Source organism: Protopterus annectens, chromosome 7.part0 (assembly GCF_019279795.1).
Source record: "Protopterus annectens isolate FY-2018-M chromosome 7.part0, PAN1.0, whole genome shotgun sequence".
In the NCBI taxonomy this organism is placed as follows: Eukaryota; Metazoa; Chordata; order Ceratodontiformes; family Protopteridae; genus Protopterus; species Protopterus annectens.
In genome coordinates, this window is record NC_056739.1 from 885,081,227 (window position 1) to 885,097,716 (window position 16,490).

At 41.5% G+C, this 16,490-nt stretch overlaps 1 protein-coding gene across 1 annotated transcript in view; it reads left to right on the forward strand.

Annotated features, from left to right (window-relative positions):
• Positions 1-16,490, forward strand: part of SCAPER (S-phase cyclin A associated protein in the ER) — a gene marked incomplete in the record, with an annotated part of 4,815,867 nt that overhangs the window by 359,342 nt on the left and 4,440,035 nt on the right. The window contains 1 exon segment of the mRNA XM_044077465.1: positions 15,712-15,788. Within this exon segment, the coding sequence (XP_043933400.1) occupies positions 15,712-15,788 (77 nt within the window).

The following is a 16,490-nucleotide window of genomic DNA, read 5'->3' on the forward strand; positions in this document are numbered from 1 at the left end:
TGCCATCACTTCCGCCAGAAGAGTTTCAGAGCTATAGGCTCTATCTATCTGACCCCCGTACATGATTTTTCATCCAGATAGAGTAACCTTGCGCACCAATCCGTCCTTCCTTCCGAAGGTTTGTTCGATTCAGAACATCAATCAATCTATCGAACTACCTACCTTCTTTAAAAACCATTCCAATAAGTTAGAATACACATTGCACAAGTTGGACGTTCACAGGCAACTAAGATTTTACTTACATAGGACAAAAGAGTACAGAAAGTCAGATCAACTATTTGTCTCATATGCTGACCAAAGGAAAGGACAGGCAGTAACGAAGGTTACCTTATCCAAATGGCGCTCGGATTGCATAAATTTTGTATATGGTGAATCGAAACAGCAAGTCCCTTTCAAACCCAGAGCTCATTCTACAAGGGCGATCGCTGCCTCTTCAGCCCATACCGCTCGTTTGCCTTTAGATACCATTTGTGCAGCAGCAACTTGGGCAAAACCACATACTTTTATCGCCCACTATAAACTAGACAAAAGCTCCAGAGACAGGGCGACGTTTGGTTCCACTGTACTCAGGAATGTTCTCCCTTGAGCCACCTGGGAAAAAGGAGCTAGGGACGCTACCTGTGTGTAAGAACAAACGGCGAGATTGAACAATGTCACATTAAGAAGTTATGTCTTACCATAACGTTCCATGTGAATTGTTCATCTCGCCTTTGTTCTTACATTCCCCCCTCCATCCCCCGTCCTGCGGTCTGGGAGAACGGTTTCAACTGAATTCCTTTTCAGCCTTTTCTAGATATGGTTAGCATATTATTGTACATTAGTAATGGCATCTTTTCTCCTCTGTTTGACAGTAGGGTTCCAGACACTGTGTAGTATCTGTTTATAAGTGTTCTAGACACAGTTCTAAAAGGGATTCTTCTGGTATAGCAAACTAGATCTGAGGGTTAGCACCTGAGGATCATGGGATATTACTGTTCCTCGAGCTTTCTCGAACATGCGGAGCTAGTGATGCGGCCGACTCTGAGCCGAGGATCGGCTCCGAACCTGTGTGTAAGAACAAAGGCGAGATGAACAATTCACATGGAACGTTATGGTAAGACATAACTTCTTATTATACTATATTTGTCTCTAAGCTGCTGTTTAACTTTGTTTAGATTTTGCCATTTTGCATGTAAAATGTTACTTACTTTGTTTCTATGTCTGTTGTGTAATTTGTACTTCATTTTATGGAGATTGTACTGTTTTATTGGAGCTTTTCTCCCCGGGCCTCCACTGAAAACGGGCTCCTTGAGCCCAGTGGACCTCCCCGGTCATCAAACTGGAAATAAATAAAGTAGAAATTATAACAAAAAAGAAAGAGAAGATTTAGGGCTGAGTTTTACTACTACATATAATAAAGACTGTAGTAGAGTGAATGAAATTAAGAATAATTGGCCAGTATTATATATTCATCAGAATGTAGCTCAAAAGGTAGGTAAAGCAGCAAAAATTCTATATAGAAGGGATAGATCATTCATAAACTTTTTGAAAATGAATAGTCTAATAAATTAAGTACATAATAATAGATTAGTAGGGAATTATAAATGTGGGATGTGTACGTATTGTTCTCATATTTTGGAAACTGGAGATTGTTTTAATTTGAATGGTAGAGAGATTTTTTTAAAGGGCCATTTCAATTGTTGTAGTAAAAATGTGGTTTATATGGCCAAGTGTTAAAAATCCTCAATATATTATACAGGAAAAACCAATAGACGTTTTAAAGATAGAATAGGTGAGCATTTATTGGACATCAAAAATCATAAAATGACTAATGCCTAAAGTAAGCATAGAATGGAATATGAAGACCACACTTAAGTTTCTAGTAATACAGCAAATAGTTAAAGATATGCAAGGGAGAGTATTAGATGTGCACTTGGATATATGTGAATTGAAATGGCAGTTGCATTTAAATGCAACTCAGTATCCAGGCATTAATGAAAATGTTAGCATATTTAGTGCATTAAAGTTAAAAAGTATTTTAGGTTAATGTTTTAATGTTTTTTTTATTTTTGTCGTACATTTAAATGGTTGAATTTGATTGTAATTTATTATGCAATGGGTTAATTAATTAAATAACTTAATTAATGTTAGTATTTAAGGGTTGGGTTTAATGAGGGAAGAAAGTGCTAAACCTTGGTTTTATTGCATTAAAGTTTTGGACTTTTTATTGTCACAGTGCTGTTTTTCCATCTTGGTTTTATTGTTTTGGTTTCCTGTGGTTGTACATCAAGAGAAGGAACCGGAAACTATGGCAACTCTGATGCAGTCAGTGTTGGAGCGATAGGCCATTGAGTTCCCATATGAGACAGCAATGGATGACACAGGATGAAATTGAAGAGAATGTGCCACAGGAAGATGCTATATAGAACTCTATAGAATGCCCGCAGGAAATGGAGAACAAAAAATGTGCTTCTGTCTAAGGAGTTGCTTGATTTAATAGTGATAGACACATTAAGATCAATGAAACAAATCGAGTATAGAAGGTCAATAAAACCTAAAAAGTCAGAAGTCTGATAAAACAAGTGAATACAGAAATTAGGACTGTCCATAGAGTTCCATGCAATATAACAGAAGTTAACAGGTTATACTACTGTGCAGCTAAATTAATAGATAAAATTCTACCGCAAGAACACAGTGTAGTAAGGGAAAGGAAGGGGAGAAATCGAATACTAGCATGGAAGTATCGGTTAGAGAAAACTAAAAACCAGTTAAGATGAGAAGTGTTACTGTTAGAGTATAGAAGAGGAAACATATCAACAAAAATACTTAACTAGATGTGATAAAAGCAATGCACAGTATTATAATGGATCAGGATCTATCTTGTGCTATTGACAAATAATAAACTAAAAATATCACCACAGGCAGAAAAACTTAGAACATACACAGCTGATAAATATAAAGGAAAAGTACAAAATAAGCAATTTATTACCCTAAACATGTCTATAGAGAATTGGGAAACAAGGTCAAAGTAATTGAAAGACCACCCAAAAAAGAAGAAATAGATACATTTTGGAGAAATATCTATGAAGATCCTGTGGAACATAACAACGATGCTAAATAGATAGAAGTAAAAATAAGAAGTTTAAAGGTACATGATATGAAATGGGATTAAGTAATATCTAGAGAGATTGAGATAAAGTTAAGAAAAGTCTCCAGTTGGAAAACCCCAGGCCCAGATGCAGTACCTAACTTCTGGCTAAAAGAATTAACATCTTTGCACAAAGATTTAGCCATGAATAAGAACTATTTATATGCGCACCCTGAACAGACACCAACCTGGTTAACAACAGGAAAAGCAATGTTCCTGTTTGAGTGAACCTGCAAGTTATCCTAAAAATTATAGACCAATATTTTTCTTTCCAATGACATATAAACTATACACCGGAATTGATGCGGACAGAGTTTATAGTCATTTAGAAAAAATTAAATTGTGGCAATAGAACAAAAGGGTAATAAAAGAACAAAGGAACATCTGTTGCTAAATAGTCATAATAGAGAATTGTAAAAAGGGGAAGAATATACATATGGCATGGATTGACGACAAAAAAGTATTTGATAGTATCCCGCATTCATGGATAAGAGTACTTAAAAATGTATAAGATACACAGTACACTGATCAATTCCATTACAGTGATCATGAAACAGTTGGTAGACCACTTTGTAGTTAAGCCATGATAAAGGACAAATTATTATTCCAGGGATAAAAATTCAAAGGGGGACATTTCAGGGTGACTCCCTATCACCACTGCTATTCTGTCTTGTCCTTAACCGTTTAAGCTGTCTACGTAACAGATTAGGCCATGGCTATAATTTGGCTCCTAGAAAACAACAGTGTAAACACCTCATCTTCTGTTTGTCGATGATTTAAAACTGTGTAACTCATCAGATGAGGAACTGAAAGCACAACTGCAAGTAACTTTTTCAGATGATATAAGAATGTTATTTGGTGTTGATAAATGTGCAAAAGCAACCTTTAAAGTAGGAAAACTGCAGCACCAAGAAAACATCAGTTTGGGGCAAGAGTGTTCTATAAAAGAACTTGAGCAAGAGGGAGTGTATAAATATTTGGGAACTGATGAAGGATCAACAATAAAACATGAACAAATGCTAATAAAACTTGGGAATATTTTAGAAGACTTTAATTAATCCTGAAAACCGAGTTGACATACAGGAGCAAAGTTCAAGCTACAAACCAGTGTGCTCTTCCTTTCCTGACTTACAGTTTTGGAGTGATTGACTGACCCCAAAATGTGTTGGATAGATTAGACAGGAAAACAAAGATGCTTCATGCTTACCAAATGAATTATAAAAATCAGTGCATACCAAGATTTATATATTCCCTGTTCCGAAGGAGGTATGGGCCTCCTTGAAGTTTATTACATGTATAGATCTGCAATTGTGGGACTGCACACATCTGCTGACCTCACAACACCCAAACATAGTGAAAGTTTTGAAACACGAGGAGAATAAATCTAAGATGACTTAACTGCTTAGTTTAGCAGAAGCATATCAGCGTCAAGCAGGAATGGAAATCAAACCAGTAGTAGATAAAAATCAGGCAGCAATTGAGTGTGCCAAAAAACAAAAGAAAGAATATAAGCTGAAAGATCAAATGAGAAGGCAAGAAATGTGGAAAATGCATAAATATAGTTGCAAGTTTAGAAAACTTCTGGAAGAATCTCATGTTGATCAGGATCGAACGCAGAAATGGTAAGGAGAGGTGAATTCAAACCAAAAGATGAAAGGTTAATATTGGCAGCCCAAGATAGTGGGCTTGCTTACATGTTGGTTTTGTAAGTCCATTGAGCATGTGAGAGAAACATACGAATGTAGATTTTGTAAAAGAATTGGAAACACCACACACCTTGTTGCTGGTTGTGACATACTAATGGCAGAAGGATTGTATACTGAAAGACACACTAATGTGGCAAAACTGTTGCACTGGGCTTTGCAAATATTATGGTATTGAAGTGGCTGAAAAATACTGGAGACACATGAACCGCAAAGCATCATAGAAAATGAAGTTTGTCAGGTGGGATCACCCATTACCAACAGTTCAAAAGATAGATGAGAGAAAACCAGATAATAGTGGTCCATGAAAAGAAGACAAAAGTAGCATTGATCATTGAAATTGCTACACCCAGTGACTACAGTCTCTTGCATACAGAGAGAGAGACAAAGTCATAAAATATCAAGATTTGTAGGCAGAAGTGAGAGCAGTGTGGAAGAAAGATACCCAGATAGTTCCATTAGTAGTAGGAGCAACGGATCTTATAAAAAATAATTTGCAATTGTATTTAGATGTTACCAGTACCTGTAACTCCATACAATTTGCAGGAGGAGTCATTGCTGGGCACACTGTGGGTGCTGCAAAAAGCATGTATGCCTCACATCAAAGACTGAAACAATACTAATTTCATGAACTTTAATTGTACTTTGATTTAGGAATGGGGTCCATTCCCATCATGGTATTGAAAACCTAAAAGATTTGGAGAAATTAAAAAATCCAGTATGTACTTGAAACACAGCAGCGGCTGCACTCATCCCTGGCATACAACCCCCAGTCATCCTCCCCTCCCTGCTAGAGAGAGGGGCAAGTGGGCATGTCCCCTTCATTCCTCTCCCTCCTCTATTTGGCACCCCCCCCCCAAGTACTGGCGCCTGTAATAGAATTCTGGTCACCTGGGTCATTGGTAGGGCTTCTCTCTACAGCATAGAGCTGACAGCCAAGTGTAGTTTTGAATGTGCTGACTCTGCACCTGTGGCAGAAAACTTCGACATGTACTGAGCATCAATTCTCCATTAAGAACAGATCTGTTCTCCCTATACTCTTGGGCTGCTGAGAAAGGGTCTAAATATTTTTATTCTTTGCTAGATACAATCTATTAGCCCTTCATTAGTTGACAAGTCCATTCATTCCTTGTGGGCTAGAACTAATCAGTGGGAGTCTTTCAACCAGGTGGGCATCACATTTTTTGTTACATACGCAAACCACCCCCTCTCCCCACCACCGCCACCTGCAGTGGTTGCAAGGCATGTGTGCATGTATGAGGCCTGCAACTTCTTCCCTGGGAGTGTGCACATGTCCTTCAAGGATGCATCTGCAGTCCTAACAAATGGGTTGTCCTGCCTCAGGCAGCCCTTCGGTCGGCCAGATTCCAAAGTCTGGTTCTGGCCTCGGCTGATGTTGCACTTCACCCGACGTCATAGCTGCAGTTCAGCGGGTATAAAGGCATCAGCCGACGCCATTTTCCCCAGTCTTTCTTGCCGCGTGGCGCCCGAAGCAGAAGCTGTTCACAAGTGCTGGTCGGTCAGAACCAGAGAAGATTGCTACTACCGAAGACTTCTAAAAAGCTAAGTACCCCGTTGGAGACTCTTTCTTGCCTCAGCCGATGTCAGAAAAAGTGAATAACTGTTTAACTTGTGGGAAACAAATACCTCATAAAGATTTCCACTCTTACTGCCTACTAGCCTGTGCTTCTTTCAACCGACGGACACTTAGACGTCGGTCGGAATTTGCTGAGGAGTTTTTCGGCTCCGCTTTTGCTTACAACATGCCGTCGGAAACTCAGACTTCACAATTAGCTAAAAAACGCAAGGAAAAGGACCGACACCCGCGGTCCGCGGGTTTCGAAACCGGTTAAGTCAACCGAGTGTCTCGGTTTCGGCTGAAACCGAGTCCACGGTTCTTCCTTGAGCCGGCTTGCCTCCCACCGAGGCCTCATCCAGCATGGCTGAATCTGCTACTGAAATTCCACCTGATCTTACAGGTTCACAGGATCTATCTGATACTATGCCTTTAGATATATCTACTCCTGCACGTGGAGCTGCTAGGCCCCCTGCATCCATGTTGATTAAGGCTTTTGCCAGGGCTAAAGCAGCAAAATCAACCAAGACTGTGCCTGCTAAGACCCCCTCTCACAGGCCTAGCTCTAGTACTCAAATGCTTAGTCTAGCAGAGGATCTCATTTCTTTGATCAGGGGATCCCAACCTCACCCTGGCAGGGCCTCTCACCCACCTCCAGAGAAGAGGCCTAGAACAGAGCCCCTGAGCCAGTTTCTTCAGATTACTCCTCTGATGATTCAGAAAATACAAACCCTCCAGAAGGCCCTTATTCTCCTTATGAGGACTCTGATGCAGAAGACTCCATTCCTTCTGCCTCTCCGCCTGAGGAATTTTCTTTTGGGGAAACCTTGCATGCTATGAGGGAACAATTTCAATGGCAGGGCCAGGATTTTTCAGACTCTAGGAAAAGGCTTAGGACCTTTTTGCATTTGCCACAGCATAGGCCTTTAGCCATTCCTCCAGTACTTACTGTTGTGGATGATGCATTTAGTGATGCTTGTACTGCTCCTGATTCACTTCCTCCGGCCCCTGCTAAGCCCGACAGGTACTACAGGGTTCCGGACACACATTATCATTTGTATAAGGCTCCTTTTGCAGATCCTGAAACTATTTCACAGGGATCCAAGGCTGTAGCAGCTACCTCTGCCAAAAACCCCCTCCCCTCTGAAAGGGAATCTAGGGCCTTAGAGAGATGGGGTAAAAAAGTTTATACTTCTGCTACTCTTTCGGCTAGGGCCTTAAACTGTCAATTCCACATGATTCAGTATCAGGAATTTATGTTAGATCAGTTAACTAAAAAACTGTCCTCGCCTGAACCATTAGACAAAAAGTCTCTTCAGGAAATGGTACATAACATTCAGCAGGTCAGTAATCATTCCTTAAAATGCGGCTGTGATGCACTGGAGGCTTCCTTTAGATCAGCTATGACTGGTACAGTGATCAGAAGGCATGCATGGTTAAAAGAGCAGTCCTTACCAGACCATGTAAAATCAAAGCTCCTAGATGCTCCCATGGATAAGCACAATTTGTTTGGCTCCCCTGCACAGCAGGTGCTGAAGAAGGTGGAAGAGAAAGCAAAATCTGTCCAGACAGTCTAGGATTTCTTACAGGTCCAGCCTCAAAGGTTTAGCAGGAACTGGCCTTCCAAGAATTGGTCCTTTCCAGACACCACCAGAGCACAGAGAGGCAGGAATAGGCACCCAAGAGGCAGGGGTCAATCCAGAGGTGCCTACAGGTGACGTCAGTGGCAGCCTAACAATCAGCGAAGTACTGCCACAGATCCAGCCACTACCACTTCCACAGGACAATCACAGTGACTTGGCTCTGAGACCGCCTACCAGGGAACAACTAGAAGCACCCTTAGGCGGAAAGCTAGCCTTATTTTCAGTAAACTGGCATTACATCACAGGAGACAAATGGATTTTACAGACAATAGACAAAGGTTACAGGTTTCACTTCCATACTCTACCAAGGAAGAGAGGAATGCCAAACCTACCTCCAAATCAAAAGACAAAAGCTCTAGAACTAATAGACCACTTAATAAGGATGAGAGCTATAGAAAAGGTATCATCTATGGAACAAGGGCAAGGATTTTACTCCAGACTTTTCCTGGTGCCAAGAAAAGAAAACCAATGGAGACCTATTCTCGACCTGTCCGCTCTGAACACATATCTCATTGTTCCAAAATTCAAGATGCTGACCCTACAGCAGCTTCTTCCCATGCTGGGCAAGGAGTCTTGGCTGGTAACTCTAGATCTCAAGGAGGCATACCTGCACGTCCCCATACGACCAAATTGCAGAAGATACCTCAGATTTCTTGCAGGATCAGAGCATTATCAATTCTCAGCATTGCCCTTTGGCTTATCTACTGCCCAGAGTATTCACGAAATGCCTGGCATCAGTAATTGCTCATTGCAGGCTTCAGGGAATTCAAATTTACCCTTACCTGGACGACTGCCTGTTACAAGCGGACAACAAAAACAAATTAGCAAAAGATTTGAAAAAGGTCATTCATCTGCTGCAAGCCCTGGGATACACAGTCAATATAAAAAAGTCAAGGCTGATACCATCCCAAAGGATAACTTTCTTGGGTGCAGAACTGGACACATCAAATCAAATGGCATCCCTCACAGCAGAAAAGCAGAAGCACCTTCCTCTCTATTTCATGGCATTAACAACGCAGAACCAGCTAACAGCAAGGAAAGTCCTGCAAGCCCTGGGTTACATGGCATCCTGCATAATATTGATTCCACATGCCAGACTACATATGAGGAAGTTGCAATGGTACCTAAGGAATTTATGGTCTCAGCACAAGCACAGCCTAGAAACCCAAATTCCAATAACTCCATGCCTGAAGCAAGAATTCCAATGGTGGTCTCAGGCCTGTCAATTGAACAAAGGACTGCCCTTCCACAGCCCTCAACCAAGCCAGACTATCACCACGGATGCCTCAGACCTCGGTTGGGGGGCACACATGCTGGACAAGCACATACAAGCTTATGGACTCAAGACCAGCTGAACCTACACATAAATCAAAAGGAGATGCTGGCAGTAAAACTGGCAATTCAGACATTCAGACCGTTTCTTCAACAGGGTCAATTGCTGATAAGGACGGACAACACCACAGTTATGTGGTACATCAACAAACAGGGAGGCACACATTCATACCCTCTATGCCGGATGGCAATGGACCTCTGGAATGTGGCCCTGAGCTTCAACATTCAGCTCCAGGCAATATTTGTACCAGGAAAAGAAAATATACTAGCAGACATCCTAAGCAGAACTACCACGGATGCCCACGAATGGATGCTGCATCCAGACATCTTCAAATCCATTACAAGGAAATGGGGACTACCAGAAATAGACTTATTCGCATCCCCACACAACCACCAATTGAAAAAATTCTGCACAAGGACATACCACCCACTTGCTTGGAAGGTGGACTCCCTATCTTTCAGTTGGGAAAACCTGACAGCATATGCATTCCCACCTCTTCCTTTGATGCACAAGGTGCTATTGAAGATCAAAGAAGACCCAAGGATCATCCTGATAGCTCCAGACTGGCCGAGGCAGCATTGGTAGCGATTACTGAGGAGTATGTCTCTGGAACAAATATGGCCTCTGCCCCTAGTTCCCTTACTGCTAACACAGAACAACTTCAAAACCCTGCATCCAAACTTGAAAACGCTGCAGCTAGCTGCCTGGAACATTGCATAAGACAAAATAACCCAGATTTATCTCAAAGGGTTAAAGACATTATCTTGGAGGCTGCAGACCCTCAACAAGGAAAACTTATTCAGCAAAATGGAAAAGATATCTCATTTGGAGTGCAGCAAAAGGAGAAAATGTGTCACTGGTAAACATAGCTAACATCCTGGAATACTTGGCAGAGCTCTTCCACAATGGCCTGTCCTATTCTTCCATTAAGATTCATGCATCAGCTATTTCAGCAGAATACAACATGGACCCTCCAGTCTTCTCTCATCCTCTACTCAGGCAGTTTCTGAGAGGAATTAAAAATGTTAAGCCACCAAGGAAGCCACCATTACCAGCATGGGACTTGAACTTTGTGCTGGAAAAGTTGACACTCCCTCCTTTTGAACCAGCAGCAACAGCAGAATTACAGTACTTATCATGGAAAACTGCTTTCCTGCTTGCAATCACTTCAGCAAGAAGGGTTTCTGAATTACAGGCATTAATGGCAGTACAGCCCTTCCTTATCTTCCATCAAGATAGTGTCCATGAGAACTAATCCTACTTTTATGCCAAAGGTGGTCTCCAGGGTATCTTTAAACCAAACTATCCACCTACCTACATTCTTCCCCAACCCACAGAACAGGGGAGAAAGATTATTACATACCTTGGATGTACATAGGCAATTGCGCTACTACCTGGACAGAACCAAGAGCAATAGAAAAACTGACCAGCTACTGGTAGCATATGCAACAGGAATGGAAGGAAAAGCAATTTCAAAACAGACAATCTCAAAGTGGATAGGAAATTGCATTAGATTTTGTTACTCTTACCATGGAAAGACAACTCCAGAAAACATCAGACCTCACTCCACAAGGCCTACAGCCACTACTACAGCTTTTTACGGTGGCTACCAAAGACATTTTAGAGGCTGCTACTTGGAGCTCCGTGCATACATTTGCCAAGCATTATAATCTACCCTTATACTCCAGATCCCGAGCAGGTTTTGCCACTGCTGTTTTGCAAGGGATCTTAACTACACCATAATCTTATTAGTACCTCCTCCCCCAGTTTGGCTATGGTATTCTACCCATTTGTTAGGACTGCAGATGCATCCTTGAAGGACATAGTACAGTTTTGTACCTACCATAAATGTAGATGTCTGAGGTATGCATCTGCAGTCAAGATCCTCCCTCCTTCCCTCTGTGGTACTCCTAGGGTATTTTCCCATCTTGTAGCTAGCTGGGGGAATATATTATGGTGTATTTGTTTGTATATATGTATATACATGTTTATTTTTATTTGCTCTCTGTTATTTGGAAAATTTTACATTTATCCAAATTTAGCCTTCCTAGAGGGCACCTGGCATCTGGGGCAAGAAACACTGAGGAAAATGGCGTCGGCTGATGCCTTTATACCCGCTGAACTGCAGCTATGACGTCGGGTGAAGTGCGACATCAGCCGAGGCCAGACCCAGACTTTGGAATCCGGCCGACCGAAGGGCTGCCTGAGGCAGGACAACCCATTTGTTAGGACTGCAGATGCATACCTCTTGGACATCTACATTTATGGTAGGTACAAAACTGTACTTTTCTGTACATGTCCCATGAATTTTCTAGTGCAATGTACTTGTGTGTGGGACACGTGTTCGAGGATTGCCAGATACGCAAGTCTTTTGTCCCCAAAACATTTTCTTATTGTAAAAACAAACATTATTAAGGGCTTAGTGCCCCCAAACTCAGAGGCTGCAAAGACTAAGAAATCTTCTGACAAACATCCTCCGCTAAGGACTCTGAGTCCATGAAAATGAAAAAGCATTCAGAGGATATAGAGCAGTCTGTGGCTCTGAAATACCCCTAGAGATGAGAATGACTTTGACGTCAACACCCCAGTGCATTCTCCTCCATTCATCAGGTATTCTTTGGAAAGTGAGTTATCCAGGATCCTAGCTTGCCAGCCATCCACATCATCACTTTGCTCCTTCAGGTTCTATAAAAGGACATTAGAGGAAGATCTGAATCACATGATGAGGACCTTTCTCAAGACACAGATTGAGATGGAACTCCTCCCATCCCATTTAATTCCAAAGGTGGATAAGGCTAATCCAGTATACCCCTTAATAGCTCCTTCCCTGGTATGGGTTATAGTGCTGGTAGCTTCAGAGTCAGTCCAAGATGCAAGGTCTGTTATTTCAGGGTCTACCACAGTACCCAGCTTGGCATTTCAAGGGCCCGATCTGACACACTCCACTCCAGTGTGTCTGGAGCTAAAGTGGTCTCGGCCATCGAAATTGATGCTGGATCTTCAGCATCCTCATTGCACATGTCTTGTATGGTGTTCTTATTGGTGATGGGAGACTTCAGCCTTCGAGTCTTTGGCTGTGATCCCTTCCACAAAACCATCCACCCCATTTGTCTCAAGGAATCAATTTTCAATACTGCCCATCTTTCCTTCAGTAGGAATGGAGCTGGGAACAGAGAGACGGTCTTTGGATCCAGCAGAAGGTGGCATGGCTTTTCAGATGGGGGGGGGGTCATTTCTTCTCCTTGGAAAGTAGAAACTGGCGTCTTTGGAGTCAGTTTCTCTCATATTCTTTCATATCTCAGCCCCTAAATGCCTCCATAAGTCAGAGACTGTAGTCAAGCCTCAAAGCTACTGCTCCACAGCTGAAAGAGTACTCTGAGGAGTTGTCATACCCCTCTGAGGTTCTGCGAAAGAGAACTTGCAAAAGGAGACACAGTGACTCCTCATCTGAGTTGCTCACTTCTGATATCAGTTCAGTGGATCAGTAGGGTTCCTCCCATACCCTTCTTCCCAGAAGAAGATAGCTTTGGCAAAATCCTTAACTAATGTGACGGAAAGGATCCAGACCCTCGGAACACACACACAGACACACACACACACACACTTCTCTTTGAGACCTGTGGTCCAGCACCCTCAACCTATTGCTTGGTCCCACCTGCAGACAAACTGATTGATCTAGCAGTTAAAGATCATAGCAGCAGCCTGACACTTTTGAATCGTTCAGTCATTGTCTGGACAAAATTCTCTACCCCCCCAAAGGATTGACAGCATTAGGCAGAATTTTCACAGGTAAATGCCATTATTGTGGCAGCAGCAACAAAAAAAATGGTGACTGAGGATACCGTTTGTGTTCGTCCACTCAGTTTTGGAATCGAGAGCTATGGGCAGATTAAAGAAGCAGATGTATGCTTTGGGCACTTTCACAATAAGATCACCGAACTACACCACTAAAATCTTTTCAGAGAGACTTTGCTCATCTAGCACTGTCCATTCTTAAAAGCCAACAGTGTATTATAATAGGAAATAACTAGAGACCTCCCTGAGCATGACATCACTAATCTCTTCATGCAAGTCATGCACAAAGTGGCCAATAGTGTGTCAAGGGCTGCATGAGCATGCTTCATAATGAGAAGTTAAGCCAGGTTATGCCTATGTAAGTTTTCCATACAAATTTAAAGCATCCTTCATGAATGGCATAGTATGATGGATCATCGTTGTTTGGTCACTCCATGAAAGAAAGGATGCAGAGGTGTGAACAGAATGGTAAGACGCTTTCTGCTGTCTGAATGAAGCTTGTAAATCTGCAAAGATCTTACAGCAGGAGCCAAAAAGGTTCAAAATAACTCTGGCTTAGAAAATCCAAGGGCCAGGCATTTGACTCAACTTCAGACAGGGGTGGTAAAGTCAGAGGTGGCCTTTTTTTAATGGACACAGGCCAGGAGACAGAGATAATCCACAAAACCAGGGTTATTATGAGCCGTTTTCAACAGGCAATCCCACCATCCCTCAAGGGTTACCCAACTGTTCCCCTCTGAAGGCAGTGGTGTGGATTATTTATTCCTCTACTGTCTTGCATGTATGGTCACCACATAGGACAAATTGCAAGGATAATTGCCAGAGGCTATACAGTTCTCTTTTACTACAAATCCCATGGAGTCAGATCTACTGTTCCCATATGTACCACCACATCAGCTAAAGGTCACGAGGATAGAGACATTGTCTGGCTCAATAAAGAGCCATCCAAGAGGTCCTAACACAGTGTCACGATTCTAGTCCATGTTTGTTTTGGTTTCAAAGAAAGAGTTTCCTGACGACCTGTGCCAGTATGGTCATGGTGCAATCCATTTTACCTTGCCTTCAGACAGAATACTGATTGTGCTTTATCTTAACAAAAAAGTAGCCAGTGTGTCTTGGAATTTCCAGCTGTGCAGTTTAGGAGCCGTTCAGTTTTGAGCTCTGCCCTTTGGTCTCACCACACCTGCCCAGGTGTTCACTGAGTATGTGGCAGTTGTATTGACTCACCTGTGACTCCAGAAGAATCATGATAGTCCAATGCATATGTGACTGGCTCCTAGCAGCCCCAGTGATGGAGTTTAGTCGAAGCCAGGGACTACTTTCTCTATCTCTGTCTGTCCGTAGTCATTTCCATACATTATTGGAAATCAGTGCTTCAGTCCACGTAAATCCAATTCATTGGATGCCATTTAGATAACCAACTACATCAATAATATCTATTCCCTTCCAAGACAAAATAGGTGTTGTCAAAAGCTGTCCCAACTGTTCTTCCCACCTCCACCACAGCAGTTTGGATTCTCACCGTTTTGGGACTTATGACTTTGTCTATTTTACTTGTGCAGTTTGCTCAGTTGTATATGGCTTCTGAAGGTTCTTTCCTCCCCACTGTATCAACCTGTCTTGACCCCAGTCATCATAACTGAACTTTAAAAGCAGCAGTTATAATGGTGGCTAGATTCACCGTGTATTCAGGGAGAAGCTTTGTTTTGCAACCACTGGCAGAAATGGTCACCACAGATACCGCCTCCTCTAAATTTTTGGCAATCCATTTAGACTGTCAGGTGAGGAAAAACATATATTGGCCATCTTGATTGTATTTTTTGGCAAGTGACAGCCAACATAAGTTTGAGAAATCACTCGTATGACCTGGGATTCTGGTATGTGTAGGTAGGTTAGAAAGGGTACATTGAAAGGGTTATTAGTAGAATCAGCTAAATGGAGGCTATTCTAACTTTGCTTTGGTACAGAACTGTTTAAAGTCAGAATGAAGAAATTAGCCTTTGTGACAACCTGAGTGCACATGATTCTTCTGAATGTTGAAGTTCTTGACAGGTGTAAAGATATTTTATAATTTCGTCTAATGAACTTTATTCTGTCATTCTTTCATTGCACATATCATTAGTCTGATATAGAATTTTATTGTAATTTTGTGTTTGTTGCTTTGTTCATGTGGCTTTTACTGTTGATTCACTCCTTCATTCATTCAATCCCCAGTACCTGCTTTAATCTATTTTCCTCATTAGGAGGGAGATTTCTGTTACTTTAGTTCCATTCCATTACACTTTCATTAACCAACATTTGTAAGTCTTATGTTCAGTAGTTATGCCAAGTGTATGCAGAATTTACGTATTGCTGTCTGTTTCTGGCTTGCAGGATTTACAAATAATGGCTTAGTGTTTTTCTGTGTTAAACTGTCAGTCTCATAGTTAGATACAGATAATTCTTGACAAAGTTTCTTTTTGTTTCATTGTGATTACTGTTTTAACAAAATTAGACAAATTGGCTAACATTAATATTTTCTTGTTTTGTTGTAGGAAAGGGCAAACAGCAATCTGGTGGGAAACCAAAGTCTCCAAGGAGTGCACAGGGGACCCTAAAAATGATAAAGCAGGTAAATAAATGATAAACTGTGCCTTGATTTTTTTCTTAGGCCATGGTAACAGGATTTGCACAGAAGCACTTTTATGAATGTGTTACTTTCTAAGTAAGTTTTTGTGGATTGACACATTTATGTTACAGTTAAGTGTGTTAACCACCCATAACAAAACTTAAGTTTATCCCATTAAAGGAGCATTTCTCCCCGGGCCTCCGCTGAAAACAGGATCTGTGGAACCTAGTCGGACTTTCCCGGTCAACAAATGTTAAATAAATAAAAATAAAAAATAAATAAAAATAAAGGGGGTGTAACCCAAATGGGAAAGATTTATAGCGAAGACATGAAAGGAAGCAAAATTATTTTCCAAATATTAGTTTCAGTAGTGTTGAAGGCAGAAGGGGTAAGGAGAAACTTAAATACACCGCAAGCCAGAACTGACCACCAAGGGTGGTACAAACTTCCTACTCACCAGCACACAAGGGTGAGGTTGTAGAGGATTGTTTTATAAATAGCTTAGAGGGTCAGCAAATGTGCTTTGGTTAGGAAGAGAAGTAAGTGAGCCTGCAACCTGTGGGGAGAAAACGAGTGAACAACATTAAGTGGAGATAATTGGTAAAGGGGTTGAAGAAACATAAAAAGAGAAAGAAATCTTTGTTGTTAAGATAGGGCAAACAAGGAGGCAATAAGAGAGAAAGAAACAGCATAGATGAGATTGCT